Here is an 18582-nt window from a genome sequence, read left to right as displayed (position 1 = left end):
ACTGATCGGGGCGTTACATTTCTCAGTGGGAGCCGCCACATGGCGTTACGAATTTATATTCACCACCAAGTAACGCCTCATTGACAAAACCGCGGTGTTTACATTTTTGCCCTAATCAGCTGTTTATCAGCCAATCTTCCGAAACTTGTAGACTCATTCATTCCGCGATTTCACAACATGCTGGACAAAATAAAGCACATCATCCTGGTCCTGTCCGGGAAGGGCGGCGTCGGCAAGTCCACCGTCAGCACCCAGCTGGCCCTGACCCTGGCGGAATCCGGCCACAAGGTAATTCGTTCTAAAATTGTACCATTTCGATTTGTCTGACTGAACGAAAAACGTTCTCACCAGGTTGGCCTGCTGGACATTGACCTGTGCGGGCCGAGCGTGCCGTTCCTGCTGGGTCTGGAAGGTCACGACGTGCACCAGTGCGAGCAGGGCTGGGTGCCGGTGTTCAGCGGAGCGGACCAGCGGCTGGCGGTCATGTCGATTGGGTTTCTGCTGAAGAACCGGGACGAGGCTGTGATTTGGCGCGGGCCGAAGAAGACGGCGATGATCAAGCAGTTCCTGGAGGATGTCGCGTGGGACGAGCTGGACTATTTGGTCATTGACACGCCGCCGGGGACGTCGGACGAGCACATAACCGTGATGGAGTGCCTGAAGGGGGTGAACGCCGATGGGGCGATCATCGTGACGACTCCGCAGGAAATGGCGCTGGAGGATGTGCGAAAGGAGGTCACGTTTTGCAAGAAGACGGGGATTGCGATTCTGGGGATTGTGGAGAACATGAGCGGGTTCGTGTGTCCCAATTGTGCCGAGTGTACGAATATATTTTCGTCCGGGGGAGGAGTGGCTCTGGCTGAGTTGGCACAGGTTCCACACTTGGGAACGCTGCCGATTGATCCGCGGGTGGGAGCGCTGGCCGGGACGGGGAAGGCGTGCGTGACGGAGCTGCCCGATTGTACGACATCGCAGGTGTTGAAAAGTATTGCCAAGAGTATTGGGGCGGAATAAAAGACGTTTTTAAGGTTTGTTAAAAAGTTTATTTAATTCAATCATCATCCGAAACTTTCAATTCAGTAATCATTCCTCACCGTAACCTTGTGATAGTAGTGTGGGGCCAATTCCGTTAGCCACTCCTGCCGGATTACGGTGATGTCCTTCATGAACAGCTTGGTGGTGTGCAACAACTCACAAAAGATCACCCACTGAGGCTGGGTTTCGGTGTAGAGCGCGGAGATCGGGTGGATTGACAGCTCGGTATTTCCTCGGACAGTTTTGTAGACACCGGAATGATGAAGGTAGGCCGCGTACGGGAAGAATCCGGCCACGATGCAGCGACAAATGATCTCTACGTTCCCGTTGCAAGACAGCAGTGGGATGTTGAGCTCACGTTCAAGCATTGAGCAGAGCTGGGTCTTGATTTCGTGCGCTCGTTTGAGGTTTCTGTAAATCAGGAAGTTCCTTCCGCAGAACTCCTTTGTCCGACCATCCTCAACAAACGCGGTGTAGACGTTCAACAGCGTAATCAAATCCCCCTCGGCCACTTCAAAATTCCGCTTCGCGACCCTCGCACGAATCGCGCCCTGTCCACTGGACGGTTTCGAGAAAACCGACTGAACCTGCAGCATGGCGATAATAACCAGAATCTCCTCCGAACATCCCATCTCCCCCGCCTTGTACAGCATCTTCGCCAGCATCGGTCCTATCGGCATCTCGGCCAAAAAGTACCCCACCGGAGTGGTCAACTGGCCCTGCTCGTCCAGCGCTTCCAACGCGTACAACGTTTCCAGCGACGCAAGCAGATTCTTCGCCGGAGGCGGCGAAGGAAACGTGAACCGCAAAATGTTATCAATCCCAAGCGCCTTCAGGTAAAGCACCGTGCTGCAGAGGTCCGTTCGGCGCATCTCCGGTGGTGTGTGGTCCGGAAGCTTTTCCCACGCTTCCTCGGTGTACAGGCGGAACACCTTGCCGCTGCGGATGCGGCCGGCACGACCGGCTCGCTGCTCGGCGGCCGCTTTGCTCGTCGGGACGACCACCAAGCTGTTGGTTGTGCTTTCCGCCGAGTACCAGTTGAGCTTGACGAAGCCGCAATCGATCACTGGAAAAGAATGAGAATAGTTACAATTACTCAAAATTCTAAAAATTTAAAAAAATAAGATTCGATCAAATATCAGCTATTTACAAAGCCATCAACTCAAGGGATTTCCAGCACTGGTCACTGAATTACTTGGAGCTTGAGCAATTTTTTTAAACTATTTTCCCTTATAAAAAAATTGTTATGCTTCAAATTTCTTATCGATTACTAACTGTTCAACTGTTTTTTCCATAACCAAATCTGAATTTCAAGACGAAAAATTGTTGATTTTTTTTCATTTCCGGGAATTCCCAGTGAAAAATATAAAAATTCCTGGGATTTCGTAATTCCCAGTTTTTTTTAAATCCCGTGAATTTTGTAACGGGAATTCCGGGATGGATGCACTATTTCCAAGCACATGGTTTTGTGCGTTTGACAGCTGTCAGTCGATCCAATTCAAAAGACTTTTTTTATATGCTGGAAGCTAGGCAGTAATTCCAAGTAATTATTAATAATTTTGAGCAACTCCGTGTGGTTTCTGGTAATCCCAAGTAATTCTAGGAAATCAAAGTAATCCGTGACATATTGCCAGTAATCCTGGTAATTCCATTCACACTGGTCAGTAATCCTTGATGCTGGAAACCCCTAGCATAAACTTACCATACACGATCCCCGGAATCGTAACCGACGTCTCCGCAATATTCGTCGCCAGTATAATCTTTCGCACTCCCTTCGGCGCATGGAAAAACACCTTCAGCTGATCCGTGTTCGGCAACGTTCCGTACATCGGCAGTATCATCATGTCCTCCTTTCCGCTGGCTTCCTGATGCTCCCGCAGCAAATCCAACGCTTTCAGGACTTCCTCCTGACCGGTTAGAAACGCAAGAACGTCACCACGCTGCTCCGTGCGGTGAATCTTCATGACCGTCTCCACAGTAGCCTTCACGTAATCCGGGCACGGTTCCTCCAAGTAAAACACCTCGTACGGGAACATCCGCCCTTCAACAGTCAAAATTACCGAAGTGTCCTTCTCATCCTTCTTCTTCTTAAGATTAAAGAAATCATAAAACAACCCCGCATCAACCGTCGCCGACGAAATAATAATCTTCAACGCCGGTCTCTTCCGGGCAATCTTCTTCAGCAACCCGAGCGCCGTATCCGTCAACGTGCTCCGCTCGTGGGCCTCGTCCACCATTATGACGCTGTACTGCGTGAGCAACGGATCGGCCAGCATCTCCCGCAGCAGGATGCCCTCGGTCATGTACTTGATCCGGGTCACCGTCGGGTCACACTTGTTGACGAAGCGGATCGCCACCCCGACCGTTTCGCCGCTAAGCTCGCCCCGTTCCGTTGCGACGCGGTCCGCCAGCGTGATGGCCGAGATGCGCCGCGGCTCGGTCACCCCGATCAGGCCCTTCGTGTGCCATCCGAACTCGTACAGGTACTTTGGAGGAAGAGAGAGAAAAGAAGGAAAAAGTCAGTTTAGACAGGTTATATGTGGAATCATTTGAGTCGATCCTGATTTTTGTGCAAAGTTATGAGTAAAAGAAAAAAAATCTTTTCAGGAAACTACCAAAAAAGAAGGCGTTTGCAAAAATGGCGGGATGGTCTAATCGACATCAATGGACATCTGACATCTGTCCAAATCAGTGAAGATCGAGGGTCCTGATTGCTCCAAAAAGACTCAGTCACTCGCGAGCACAAATCTAGAGCGACGAAAAACTGCTCTGATGTATTTCTACCGTTTGTCACTTCCAAACCAATCGCTACCGAACACTCTCTCTTTGCTCTCCCTCTCATTCAAATCGGGTAGTACAGCGAATGGTTCGGAGAGACCGATTTCGTTAAGTCGCTCAATGCTGACTGAGAATACTTTGCGATCGGCTTAGCTTTGATCATTTAAGAAATTGCTTAAAATCAATGATATCAATAATATTTTGCAATTTTGTAGTTTACACAACATCAAAGACACATTTGGCAGCAATTTCCACCATACCAAATTCTAATTGACGGCAAACTGTGGTAGTGCAGGCCAAATGAGCACCGCGCTAGTATTTTTTTGGCGCTCTCCTCTCTGAGAACATTCGTGTATGACTCGGGTAGAAAAAGAAATTCACGAAGTATTTGTTTCGCTGAGTGAAGCGATTGAGCAAATCGCTGGCAGAGAGCGGGTAGTATTCGCTCGCGACTGGTTGCCTGCTCCAGTCGGCAAAGATTTGGTCGGTGATGAGTGAGTGATTTCTGATCTTTGAACTGAAAATCAGGACCCTTGGTGAAGATCGAATCAAAAATAAAAAAAATCCAGAAATAAAAAAAAATAGCTACCAAAAATCAAACATTAATAAAATGCTATAGAATATATGATTGTGAATAACTCTTCTAATATTTTTTAATATTTTCGTAATAGAAGAACAAATTTAACTGAAAAAAGTTGTTTGAATTTCACACAAATAAAAAAAACCTAATTTATGCTATCGATTTTGAATGCCTCAAATACACTCAAACGCCGCTGCATAATTTATCACTCTTTCCGATTATTCGTTGAAAAAAAATGTACCAATTATCTAAATTTAAACTTTTTTTATTTTAAAGAAATAATAGCGATCGTGCATAAACCACGTGGGCTAAAAATTTGAAATTTTCCACCTTTCCTCCTCCCCTCCATGGCTTTTATCCTTACAAAACAAACTTTTTGTATGGAGCGTAGATAACTCATTTCATTTAATTTATTGAAATGAACTTCTAAATACAAAAGCTCCTCAGACTTTAGAAGCTGCTAATTAAAACCTTTTTTTTTAAATAATGTAGTTAATCCGTTAAACATATTTTTTGAAGTTTATGTTTCCCACTTGTATTTTTCTGCCTTATTATTTTTTTTACCCTAAAGTAATTTAGAATTTTTAAATCCAAGATGGCGGTAAAAATTACGATCATAAAATGTTGAATAAATGAATTTATTAATTGTTAAAGCCATTCAAATTTGATGTTAGAAGTACAAAAATACGAAAAAAATATTTATGATTCTTGATTCGATTACTAGAAGCTAAACATTCGGATGATCTAAAAAACGGATAATCGAGTCTGGACTGTACTAAAAAAATGCATTTTTTTCATGAAACGAAGTTATGTCACTGTATAGCGCAAAAAAAAATCTTTTTAACGAAATACCATATCTTTTTGAAATATTTAAAACTTTCATAAATTGTAATATCAAACGACGCAAAATTTGGTAAAGATTTTAAATACTTAAGCAACTATTAGACTATGGCAAACAAACAAACTCGCACTATTTTGTGTTCTGTTCTGTTGACGTTTCTGCAAACAAACAAAGCAGGCAAACTGCCAAACTGTCAAAAAGATTGTTTGTTTGTGAGTTTGTTTGTTTATTTGTCGTAGTTTATACATCCTTCTAGACATCTAGACATGTGTAAAATATTTTAAGTTTAACAAAATACTGCAATTAAAAAAAACACTCGTTTATATTTTATATTGATTTTCAATACATTGGAAAGACAAAGAGACGAGTTGTTCCTACGGAATTAAAAGGAACAACTCGTCTCTTTGTATTCACAGTAATGCATTCTGCTAAAACGCTCAACCAAACCACAAATACATTGGAGTTTCTAATGTGGATTACTAAATTTTTAAAAAAATATGTATTTTTTTGAAAATGCAAAAAAATGCCTTACGGCCTAGCTTACGGCTATCAAACGACACAATGTTTTTGATAAATTTTTGCCACATTACAGCTTTTAGTGTTTTACAGAAAATAATGTATGTTCTTTTGAAACTACTAATTTGTTTTAAATTTCTTCATGTTTTGATTGGCAATTACATGTAGTGGAGTTATTAGACTATGACAAACAAACAAACAAACTGTATGTTTGTTAGCCTGCGTTTGTGTACAGAAACGTCAGCCTGCATACATTTGGCTTGTGGTGAAATTTTAAGCAAAAACTCACGAAAAGTAGCATTTATAGAGAAAATTTCCTGGCATCACTGGCTCACTCCAACAAGCGCCACCCTTTGTTCTTTATTTGCCTTCGCTTCTCGCTCGGTTTTCTTCAGCCTTCGATTGGAATGGGTCGTCAAAATTCAAACGTCAAAAGACTTGGCGCGTTTGTTTTTTGATGGCACTTGCTAATTATTTACATGTTTCGGAATTATTTTTCAAGTGAGTGACTAACTAATGTGCAAAAGCACATGTTGCCGAAAGTTGGGGGCAGTTTTGTATCGAAAGCGCCGTGAAAAAGTAAGCGAAAGTGAAAAGTTGATTTTGGCGATATTCATCAAGCGTTTGAGGGTTTCTCGCGTGTGTCACTGTGTGTGCCGTCAAAATGATGAGAAATGGTCTCGCTTGGAGTTTTAATCGAGCATCATCATATTTCCCGTAATTGTTATTCCAATTTATTGATAAATTTTAATTTTTTTTTATAATTATTGTTTACATAAGAAAACTTGTCCATTATATTTTTCTAGAGAACGATAGGGGGGAGGGGGGAGGGGGGGTAGGGTGGTCCAAATCCGGACTTTTTTGGAGCTATCCCCTGAAATCAAAGATTGACCCATCACTAGGCTAAATTCCAAATTTGAGCTCATTCTGACCACGGGAACCCCTCCCTCCAATCGCTTAAAGTTTGTATGGGAAAAATCGTCAAAATGTATGGAGAAAAGCAACTGTTTTACTTTTTTACCTGTGGAAGGCGCCATAATTATCCGATTCTTACCATTTCTCAAATGTAGAACCTTCATTAAATTTTGAACAACTTTCCCGAAGACACAATATTTTTAGGATTTTTTCCCGCGAAGTTATTAGCGCCCAAAACTGGCCATTTTTGCGCGGCCAGCTGTAAGGGGCTACCTAACAACGATGTTTATTTCCAATTCGTACACGCACGTGCTCTCTCTCTCTGCCTGCCTGCCTGTTTACCTACAAGCGCGCGCTGTTTCTCGGCTTGGACTTTTGTCGTCGTCGTCGTTTTCGTTTGATATCCGCTACGCTGCGTTCCTGGCATGTTAATTATAATTTTCAACAAAAATAGTCGGTTTGTATTGAGATATAAAATCAAATGTAATATGTGAACAACAAAACGAAAAAACACAACAATAGATATAAGAGCGTGTGAGAGAGAATACAAATTTGATGAATTAGTTCATCCATGAATCGTCATCTGTTCTGATCCAAACCTAATTGCAAACGTTTTGGATTTTAATTTATCTGCTTTTGTTACAAGAAATACCATGCCTTCTATCGGATGGGGAAGTAAAACGTCGGTCCATTTGCGTAAAAGAGGATTTGGGTGACTCACCACACAAATCCTTCGGACGCCTAGAAATGAGCAGAAACTTGCAACAGAGCCCACAAAAGACCCGGGGGTCGTTAAAGTGGATTGCTTTGCTTTTTTTACAAGAAATACCATGAAGTTTTTTTTAGATAAAAAAGGAAGGAATTTTCTTTAGATTTTTTTAAAAACTGAATCCAAAAGAGTATCTTAAAGGAAGGCCGCAACTGCAAGATCTGAAGGTTGTTAACGATTGTGCAGAAAGAGATGTTTCCTGAAACGAAAAATGTACAGGTAAACTGACAAAAAATGATAAACAGTTGCAATATTTGTTGCAGGTGGTCTAGGAACACAGAAAGAAATTTCCAGAAAGAATAAAAAAATAATTTTAGAGATTATGAATGAAAATATGCAGCAATAATTGTAAAATTGCCTTGATTTGTTCTGATTTGTACTAAAGTATATTTTTGTTAAAGCAAACTACCTAAAGGAACAACATTTGTATTACCTGAAGATTTTTTTTTCAAATAATTGAATCATTATCATGTTTCTTTAGCATATACGAAAAACTGCGTGTAGTGCTTGGAAAAACAAACAAACCCTGTTCTCATGACATTTGCTGTATTTTTTTAATTGAGCCTAAGCTGTCTTTTCTTTAAACTATTTTTTTCAGCGCAGTTTTTTTATTTTTGACATAATTTAAGAATTTATATGCTAAATATATCTCAAAACAATCCTGCTATTTTAGTTGAAAATTATAATAAACATGCCAGAAACGCAGCGCAGCGGATAGCAAACGAAAACGACGACGACGACAAAAGTCCAAGCAGAGAAACAGCGCGCGCTTGTAGGTAAACAGGCAGGCAGGCAGGCGAGCAAGCTCGTGAGAGAGTTTGAACCTGAGAGAGAGCACGTGCGTGTACGAATTGGAAATAAACATCGTTGTTAGGTAGCCCCTTACAGCTGGCCGCGCAAAAATGGCCAGTTTTGGGCGCTAATAACTTCGCGGGAAAAAATCCTAAAAATATTGTGTCTTCGGGAAAGTTGTTCTAAATTTAATGAAGGTTCTACATTTGAGAAATGGTAAGAATCGGATAACTATGGCGCCTTCCACAGGTAAAAAAGTAAAACAGTTGCTTTTCTCCATACATTTTGACGATTTTTCCCATACAAACTTTAAGCGATTGGAGGGAGGGGTTCCCGTGGTCAGAATGAGCTCAAATTTGGAATTTAGCCTAGTGATGGGTCAATCTTTGATTTCAGGGGGTAGCCCCAAAAAAGTCCGGATTTGGACCACCCTAGGGGGGGGGGGGGGTTACCCAAATCTAATAAACTATACTTTCCCATCATTTCACTGCCAATCAGCGGGTGTTGTGTTGGACCACACACACAAATACAGTGGAATTTTTCGGCTTTTTTGGGAAAATATTTTCGAAGATATAGAATTCGAAAAATAGGGATACGGGGATAAGGGATAAAGCGAACTCGATTCTTCAAGGCATTTCTTTCAAATTAAAACAAACAAAACAACATCCATTTTTTTTAACTTTCACATATACGTACACATTTATTTACTTTTCGCTCTCTTTGTGGCTTTGCTCTATATATCTCAGCTGAATTTCTCTTTTAAAAAAGGACAGAATCTCTTAAACTCGATCCGTTTGCCGGTGCTTCCTCTGCGATCGTCATTTACTCTTTATGAGGAAGAATCAAATCGCTTCCAAACCTTTTCCGATTTCCAGCTGCAAAAACTAAGTCACTCATCTACTCGCTTCCACTAGCTATAATAATTCTCTTTGAACCTGTTTACCACTTGTTTATAATGTGTGTTCAATATATATTCTCTCATTCTTTCTTTTTTTAACGCTTTATTATTTCTTCATCTCATAACTATTTGGTGTCACCTTCCAGGCGACTATTTTCTCCAACACGTTTCGGTTGTTTTTTGATATTGTTTCTCCTTCAACTTTCTCTTCTTTCAAACAACTAGTTCCTAATTGTATAGAGCTATTACACATCTCTTAGATTTTCTTAATCTTATTATACTCTCTGTTTTTTTCTCTAGCACTTAAAATTACCAATATAGAAAAAGGGTGGTGTGTTTGTGTGCTTCACAAAAACACCAAACAGTTTTAGCTTCATCTCTTTTCTTTTTTCTCCTTAAATCTTATTTTCTGTTATTGTTTTCAAACGTTTTGATTTGTTTTTGTTTGTTGCATCTGTCGCATTTTAAAATATATATATAATCTGTCCCGATACAGAGCTTCCTTCTCACCACCTCCAACGTTCCTCGCGGAAAATCCAAAGGCAAAAAAGTAGAGTTTCAACGATCAACGGCGGCGCGGGGGGGTGTGTGTTTGTGACTCTCTCTCTCTCTCTGTGTCTATGTGTATATAAGTAAAAGTGTTTGTCTATATGCGTTGAGAGCATGAGTGGAGGGAGGGAGGATAATGAGTTTCAACCGCGTACACAATAGCACACACAAATCACAACACAACAACACGTGTCTCTGCGTTTTGCGTCCCAAGGACATAAACACAGTTTAATTTCTCCGCTCCCGCTCGCACGCGCTATTTATTTGGTGCACACTTGCGTTTTCACACACACACACACCGTAAACACCAATTAGTAAGGCTTTTCCGTTCAGTTTTTTTTGTCGATTTATTGAACAGAATGGTTTGATTTCTTTTCTTAGATAACAGATGGGGAAATTTCCACGAGACAGTTTTTGCGATATTTGTATACGTAAATAAGATACAATATTTTATAACATTTTATTAACATTTTTATGACGTAGAAAACGTGTTTTCTACGTCATCCAACTTTGACAAGTTGACATTTTAGACAGAGCAACATTTATAAATTAGACGAATGAAAGCAGATTTGAGTTTTAAGTAAACAAACATTTTTTTCCGTTTTTTTCAAATATTATTAGATAGCAACTTAAATTTTAAAAATATAAATAACAAACCATAGTTTTGGCATTTGCACGAAAAAAGTGTTTTAAAATGAATTTTACACTAGTTCAGTTGTTTTGCAATCATTGATTTTCAAAAAATGAAAGATTTGACGAAACCAAAAAAATAAGCCAGTATAAAAAATCTATACAACCTAAGCCAATACCAATGGAGGTCGATCCTTCATTGAGATCAAGAAATTCTAAAAATAATAATTTTAAAATTGATGAATTACAGAACATCAATACAGATGAAATTGAAACGCCAGAACATGAAAACATTTTTATAAGCGAACCAACTGAAGAAGGGACTGAAGATCAAAACATATTTTTTTTTAGTGGTCAGCGAAGAGAATCTCCAGACATAATCGGAAAAAATGTCATTCCTTACATTAAATTAAAATCTAAATTCAAATTTCTTATCACAATAAATACAAATTTAGCGACATGATCTATACCGATGGATCGAAAATAAATGACAGAACAGCATATAGCTAATGCATAATGAAGGAATTATTCGGAAAAGAATTAACGGCCAAAGCAGTATATTCCATGCAGAAAGTGCAGCAATAGTTGAAGCTCTACATTGGATAAATCATCAGTCAGCAATCAAAGACTATGTGATCTGCACGGACTCTCTGAGCGCAATTAGCAATTTGGCAAAAGCCAAAACAAAAAACTACTTTAAAGACAGAGTCCACCGACTCAATACCCAAATTTCCAGAAAAGGTTCAGCCGTAACATTCATGTGGGTTCCTAGCCATCTAGGAATACCGGGTAACGAAAGAGCCGACAAAGAAACGAAAGAAGCCATCAAAAAACTAACAATTGACCAAAACGAAATTCTCGCAGAAGAAACCAAAAAAATTATCATGAACAAAATTATAATTAATTTGCAACACGAATGGACCAGAATCCAAAACAACAAGCTAAGAGAAATAAAAAACACCGTTCAAAAGTTCAAAAATACAATTATGGAAAACAGAATAGATGACGTAATTCTCACTAGAATGAGAATCGGCCACTCAAAAATTACACATAAGCATTTACTCGAAAAACGTGAATGGCCAAAGTGCCAACGATGCAACCAAGCACTAACGATTAAACTGTATAATTGTTGACTGTATTGGATTTGCAACGGAAAGGAAAAAAAACAGCATTCCAGCAAACCTCAGGGAAGCCCTGGCTGATGATGCTGAAAAAGCAAATAATATGATTAAATTCATTAACAGCATAAAGCTGAGAAACGAAATTTAAATCCCTGATTGAAGCAAAAAGTGATACCAAAAATCAATTATAAATGGGTTGATAACCACAAGTACCATACCATTCAAAGTCATACAGGCAACAGGAGAAGACCACAGCTAATCGTGGAGGAGAACACCCAGCAGAAAAGGACAGCATCCAAGAGAAGAGATCATCATGGGACACGACCAGAGCAAAGAGGAGCAAGTCAAACAAATAGGTGACCAGCAGGTCACCGTAATAGAAAATCAGGAGGTCCACACGGAGGCGCTAGAGCAGTCTGGCGTGAAGATAACAATAATACTAATAATAGTGGCTTTGCAGCTAGTGCTAGCCATCATGAAACATATCAAGAAGAAATTCCGAAAAAGCGCAGTTCAGGCAGCCAGAACTATTGTCCTGGAGCAATCTGCTTAAGTTCAAATAAGAAAAATGTGTATAACAGAAAAACCCCTCCATCTCCAAAAAAAAATTTCTTATCGATACAGGATCTAATCAAAATTACGTAAGTCTTAAAATAATGAAACATGGATTGAAATTATCAAAACCAAAAATTATTTGAAATATTTCTGGAAACCATATAATTGATCAATTTGTAAAATTTAACCCTTTTCCAGAAATTAGTGAGAAAAAATTCGATTTTTTCATTTTCGATTTTCACGAGTACTTTGACGGTCTTATAGGCAAGGGTCCTGATTGCTCAAAATCAACCACTTCATTCGCGAGCACAAATAGCAGCGACGTTTGTCACTTTCACACCATTCGCTCCGGAACACTCTTTCTTCTACTCTCCTTCTCTCTCTGATCGGCTCAGTCTCCGAACGGCTCAGGCAGGCCGAACGTAATCGATCACTCAATGTTATCAATTAAATTGTACATTTATTTAGATTTCATAACATTATAGACACCATTCAAAGAAACTTCCACCAATAAAAAATCAAATTGATGGCAAACTGAGGGCGTGAAGACAAAAAGACTGCCGCGCTGGCATTTTGTGAGAATGGCTCTTCGCTGAGCATGGTAGTGTGTGAGTGTCGTCGAGCAACGGAGTAGACAAAAATTTTCACGATGTATTTGTTCGCTGAGGTAACAGTTCGGGCCACTCGCTGGCTGCTTGCGAATATCATTCGCTCATGAATGCTAGCGGGTTAGAATAGGTGACGATTGGATCGGCGATGAGTGAGTGGTTTCTGTTCATTGAACCGAAAATCAGGACCCTTGCTTATAGGTTATGAAACCTTACAAGACCTAGAAGCGGAAATTGACACAAAACATAATTATCTAAAAATATTTAACAGCAACATAAAAATGTATAAAAAATTTCCAGAATTTATAAAAGCTGAAATTACTGCCCAAACAATTCAAAACGTGGAAATTCCGTGTGAGTTTGATGGAGAATTTTATTTTAAAGAAGAAGAAATTGCCCCAAAACTTTTTTTTTATCCCTGGATTTCAAACAAAAAGGCAATCATGGCCCTAAGGAACGAATCAAACTTTAATCAAATGCTAACAGTTCAACACCCAACTAAAAACAAAGTCAACAATTTTGAACTTATTCAACGAAACGAAATTAATACTCACATACAACTCAATTCATCAACTCAACACATAACGTGATTTCATAAATTGATCGATAGTTTAAGATTATCTCATCTCAACGTTGAGGAAAAAGAGAAGCTTATGAAAATTTTGAATGAAAATCAGGATGTTTTTCGTTTAAAAGAAGAAGCTCTCTCCACTTCTACTGGGGTGGAACATAAAATTAGAACAAAAGATGACATACCAGTGCATCAAAAAAAATTATAGATATCTATTTTTTTCCGTGGACTTCTCCAATCTGGATAATAGTCCCGAAAAAGATTGATGCTTCTGGCGAGAAAAAGTGGCGACTTGTTGTCGACTATAGAAAGCTTAATGCTAATACTATTGATGACAAGTTCCCCATTCCAAACATAAATGATATTCTGGATAATCTGGGCAGATGTCATTACTTCACCACATTAGATTTGGCAGCTGGATTCCATCAAATTAAGATGGACCCAAAAGATATCTGTAAAACAGCTTTCTCTACAGAAGAAGGGCACTACGAATACGTTTGCATGCCATTTGGACTTAAAAACGCTCCAGCAACCTTTCAAAGACACATTAATTAATTGGATTAATTGGACGACATCATTCTATTCAGTACAAGCCTTGAAGAACACTGTTTGAATTTGAAAAAAGTTTTTAATGCCTTGAGAGCATCAAATTTAAAAATACAGACAGATAAAAGTGAATTTCTGAAGAAAGATGTTTTAGGTCACATTGTTACTTCTGAAGGGGTTAAACCAAACCCAGAAAAAAAACTATTAAAGATTGGCCAATACCTAAGAACGAGAAAGAACTTAGGGGATTTCTTGGAATTTTAGGGTATTATAGAAAATTTGTTAAGGATTTCGCTAAGATACCAAAACCCCTTACCAATTCATTGAGAAAAGACGTAGGTATTAAGCATACCAATGAATTCAAAAGTGCATTTAATAGATGCAAGCAAATTTTAACCGGAAGCGACATTTTGCAGTAACCGGACTTCTCAAAACAATTTATCTTGACAACAGATGCTTCGAATTTTGCTCTTGGCGCTGTTTTCAAGAACCCTTAATAAATCTGAAGAAAATTATTCTACAATAGAAAAAGAACTGCTTGCAGTCGTATGGGCATGTAAATATTTTAGACCCTACTTATTCGGTCAAAAATTTATTCTGTATACGGATCATAAGCCTTTGACCTACGGTTTAAATTTAAAAGGCCTTAACAATAGATTGGTTCATTGGCGCTTGGCGTTAAGCGAGTTTGAAATAGATCCTCGTTATCGCCCAGGAAAACAAAACGTGGTGGCAGACGATTTATCACGTTTAAAGCCAGAAATAAATTTAAGTGAATTATAAGATGAAATCAGTGCTCTTTCAGCAGACACTGACGATTCTGAATTCATCAAATGTACCGAAAAGCCAATGAATTATTTTGCAAATCAAATTATGTTGAAAATTGGAACAAATGAAGACAATGATTATGAAGAAATTTTTCCAAGAATATTCAGAAGAACAATTACAAAAACAATTGTTGGAGTTCCACAACTTATAAATATTTTCAAAGAATATATGGACATAAAACGAACAAATTGTATTTTATGTCCAGAAATAATAATGAACACACTTCAAATTGTGTACATAAATTATTTTAACAGCTGTAAAAATTTTAAAATCTTTATTACATAAAAACTATTGATCGACCTTAAAACTCTAGAAGAAAAAAATCTTTAAATAGAACAAGAACATGAGGTTGCACATCGTGGCATTTGGGAAAACCAAAAGAAAATTTCATCAGAATATTATTTTCCTCGAATGAAATTTATGATTCGACAGTATATCAAACTTTGCGATACATGTAACAAAAACAAGTACGATCGGCATCCATATAAAATTAAATCCGGAACCAAAAAGACCTTTCCACATACTTTACATCGACATTTTCATTTCTAAACCATCTATCTTTCTTTCGGCTATTGACAAGTTTTCCAGATTTGGAATACTTACGCCAATTAAATCACGAACTATTACCGATTTAAGACTACTAAAAAATTATCAAGTTCACGGTGCACCTAAATTGTTAATATGTGACAATGAGCCAGCTCTAAAGTCCATAGAAATCCGAAGTTTGTTACAAAACCTCGGAACTGATATTCACTATGTGTTCCAGCTAATCATAGTGAGAGCAATGGTACAGTGGAGAGATTTCACTCAACCATTGCTGAACTATTTTGGTGCTGCTTTTTTGCAAATCAAGTTTTAGTGACAAAAAGTTAAATAAAAAATCACCAATTTTTTTACCGTGTATCATTTTTTGTTCAGTGTAGTCCATATCCATAACTACAACTTTGCCGAAGACACCAAATCGATCAAAGAATTCCTTCAAAAGATACAGATTTTTGAATTTCCATACATCATTTTTGTATGGACAGCTGCCAAATTTCTATGGAAAATTATATGGACAAACTAATGATACAAAATGGCTTCTTTGGGCATACCGAAGGCACCAAAAAGGTTTCAGTCGGATTAAAAAACAATTTTTTTTTATTTGAAAGGTATAGTTTCAAAAGAAATTAAAAGAATCATGATTTGTTTTATAAAAAAATTAAAGCTTTTAAATCAACTTTTAAAAACTTTTCAGATTTTTTCTGAGTCCTGTTTAGTTTTAACGATATTTGATTATTTGGGTGGACAATTCCCGTGAAAGTTAAAAAACTACTTGTTTTTTTTTTCATTTTGTATAAAAATTTTGATTTCATTACAAATCACAATATTTTTTACTTTTAATTTAAAATTTAAATTTTGTAAAGGGAGATAAAAACCTTTAAAAACATGTTAATTTGCTAAATATAGCAAAAAAAATCAAATTATTTCACTAATTTTTGCTGTTTTGATTTGAAATTCAATAAAGTGAAGGAAATCATTGAAAACTTTTTAACTGTATTAGTCGAATATACAAAAAAAAAAAAAAAAAAAAAAAACAGAATACGCATGCCCTACATTTTATTTCAAAATATATTTAGGTTTAAGTTTTTTGAAAATTAGGAGAATTTTTTATGTGTCAAGTTCAAATTTATTATCAAGTTCAATATATTACACTCAACCCCCGGTGGTTGGTCACTTTTTCGTTTGACACTTTTTTAGTTTGTACCCCGTTGGTTGGTCAAAGTCAAACTAAAAAGTGACGAACTGTCACTTTTTACACGGCGCTCACGCACACTATCAAAACAAACGTTTGATAGTGTGCGTGAACTCCGTGTAAAAGGGGTGTCAAACTAAAAAGTGACCCCGTTCGTATGACAACAGTTGGTGTCAAACCATCGGGGTTTGAGTGTATATTATTATAAAATGAAGCATGAAAAGTAGCTTCTGCGATTCAAACAAAAGATTTTCAGAGTTATTTTAACATTTTCACATTTTTTTTAGTTCAACATTTTTATTTTGCATATTCTATGTTTATAGAACCAAACTGCAAATTGTCGTATTATCAGAAAAGTTGAAATTCAAATTTTAACAATCACTAAAACTCTAATTCCGTAGTCTCTGTAGCGCTGTAGAAAACTCAATCTCTGGAGAAATGTCGCAAAATCTGTCTCACGTGGTAATCCCCCCACCAAAGTGGAGACATTAGAAAACGATAGCTGCTAACGCTTTGGGACCCACCACTCTAAGCAGTGGCGAGACCCGCGGGGGGTCGTCCTAAAACTTGCCTTAATGTAATCACAACGATGTATTGTTACCAGTCAGCGATTTGTAGATGTAGTTCTGCGCCCCGAGCAGGTGCATCTCGGCCACACTGATGATGGCGAGCAGCGCCACGAAGCCGGCGTACTGAATCATCCGCAGGTACTCCCACAGTTTATCACAGAAGACACTCAGAAGGAGGAAGTGCAGCAGGGCGTGCACGTTCGCGATTCGCCACAGCCAGCAGATGACGAAGAACCAGGTCGAGCGGAAGGCCTGCTCCTGGTGCAGGAACTGGGTCGGCGTGACGTCCTCCCGCTCGAGCATGTCCTGGTAGATGGCGATGTAACGGTTCCAGCCGGTCGAGCTGAGCACGAGGATGCCGCTGTAGCAGAGCACCTTGCGGGCGACCTTCTTCGTGGTGACTTTGACCTTGTAGATGACGCCCGACTCGGAGCAGTTCTTCGACTCGGACACCGGGATGATGGACTGGAGTTGGGTGTAGCCACGACGCGGCGGGTTGTTCTTCAGGAACACAAACACTCCGATCATGAGGGCGATGCAGCCCAACGCGTCACAGATCCCATCGATGTAATATCCAGCGGATCCAATGTCCGACCGCTCGCCGCGGATGTGCTTCTTCGCCCGTGCCACGTGCCCGTCCAAATCGTCCAAGAACGTCCGGAACTGAAACAGCACCACCCCGATCCGGCGATAGCCCAGCGAATCCGACGCGACCATCCGCCCCGAAGCAACCGCCACAAACACGTGGAAGAACGAAATCATGTTCGGCGTAATGAGCTCCCCCTTGGAGAACCCAGCCAAATTGTCCAGCAGCGTTGCCATCGGCGCAAACAGGTAGTGGTTCGTGTGGTCCAACATCATCGCCTTCACCGTGACGTCGCACAGCGGGTTCAGATCGCACGAAACCCACGCCACGTCCTCGTACCGGGCCGCTTCCTGCGGTTGCCGGTGGGGAACGGCCGAGGTCACCGCGCTGCTGCTCGTAACGCCCATCGTTGGTCTCAGCACGGTGCTACCGTTCAGCAGGCGGATCTCGCGATCGCGGATCGGGTAGTCCTGGATGCGGATGTACAGATTCACGTCCATCCAGATGAAGAAGATGATCAGGAGGAACAGCAGCGTCAGCAGCAGTTTGCTGATCTGCGAGCTGGGACCGACCATTTTGAAGAAGGAGGGTTGGGATGACGGTCAGGTAGATTCTTTTTTCTTTCTTTCTTAAAACAACAAGGCTCGATTGAGGTGGAAACGCGTTCCGCGGGAAAACTTTCACACTGCTGCTACCGCCACTGGGGCCACAGTCTGAAATGGAATTGAGAACGAGAAAGAGAAAAAAGAACCACCGTCAGTCTAATGTTTGGATTGCAGGGTGAGGAAGGTTGTTTAGGGGATAACGTTGTGGGGGTTAGCTTAACAGGTGTCCTTTCATGTGTGTAATAAGCATTTTTTTTTTTAATTTTCCGAATTCACTGATCTCAAACTTCTTCAACCAAATCAAAACCACCATGAATAATGAAGCTTTCATTTCTTCGACCTGGTATGCATAAAACTTGAAGCCCCAATCACCTATTCAAGACTGTTGAACACTCACCACCCCAAACCACCCAGCTCTATTATTCATCGAGGAAAGAATCCTTTTCTCCGTGGCGTAGTTCTATTTTTAGAACAACCACCCCTCCTAAAACCCCGCGTTCCACCTTATTTCGAGTGATTCCAAATCAAACAAACATGGCCCTTTTTATGGTCCAC

The 18582-nt window shown here is 39.6% G+C and overlaps 3 protein-coding genes across 6 annotated transcripts in view; 1 reads left to right on the top strand and 2 right to left on the bottom strand.

The window, feature by feature from the left end:
- Nucleotides 1-101: 101 nt before the first annotated feature.
- LOC120422958 (cytosolic Fe-S cluster assembly factor NUBP2 homolog) lies at nt 102-1040 on the top strand. Its single transcript, XM_039586547.2, has 2 exons — nt 102-288; nt 352-1040. Exons 1-2 carry the CDS (start codon nt 178-180, stop codon nt 1012-1014), a joined length of 774 nt encoding a protein of 257 aa, XP_039442481.1. The 5' UTR covers nt 102-177; the 3' UTR covers nt 1015-1040.
- A 36-nt stretch (nt 1041-1076) lies between these two features.
- LOC120422956 (probable ATP-dependent RNA helicase DHX35) overlaps nt 1077-18582 on the bottom strand; it is a 50050-nt gene continuing 32544 nt past the window's right edge. For all 4 annotated transcript variants that reach the window (XM_039586542.2, XM_039586540.2, XM_039586541.2 and 1 more), the window contains exons 4-5: nt 2738-3521; nt 1077-2101 (exon numbers count right to left, since the gene is read on the bottom strand). In XM_039586542.2, coding sequence (XP_039442476.1) covers nt 1077-2101; nt 2738-3521 — 1809 coding nt within the window. The remainder of the gene's footprint in view (nt 2102-2737; nt 3522-18582) is intronic.
- On the bottom strand, nt 8896-18134 carry LOC120422957 (ceramide phosphoethanolamine synthase). Its single transcript, XM_039586546.2, has one exon. The coding sequence runs from the start codon at nt 17995-17997 to the stop codon at nt 16849-16851; it is 1149 nt and encodes a 382-aa protein (XP_039442480.1). The 5' UTR covers nt 17998-18134; the 3' UTR covers nt 8896-16848.

The sequence above is a fragment of the Culex pipiens genome, chromosome 2, assembly GCF_016801865.2.
Source record: "Culex pipiens pallens isolate TS chromosome 2, TS_CPP_V2, whole genome shotgun sequence".
Taxonomy (NCBI): Eukaryota; Metazoa; Arthropoda; class Insecta; order Diptera; family Culicidae; genus Culex; species Culex pipiens.
Note: the sequence above shows the minus strand (reverse complement) of the source record. Positions and strands in the feature narration are given on the sequence as shown.

What these genes read in the sequence shown, in the direction of transcription:
- LOC120422958 (XM_039586547.2), top strand. Translation starts at nt 178, where the DNA reads ATGCTGGACAAAATAAAGCACATCATCCTGGTCCTGTCCGGGAAGGGC. An exon ending in TGGCGGAATCCGGCCACAAG is followed by an intron (nt 289 to 351) that starts GTAATTCGTTCT and finishes CGTTCTCACCAG; the next exon opens with GTTGGCCTGCTGGACATTGA.
- LOC120422957 (XM_039586546.2), bottom strand. Translation starts at nt 17,997, where the DNA reads ATGGTCGGTCCCAGCTCGCAGATCAGCAAACTGCTGCTGACGCTGCTG.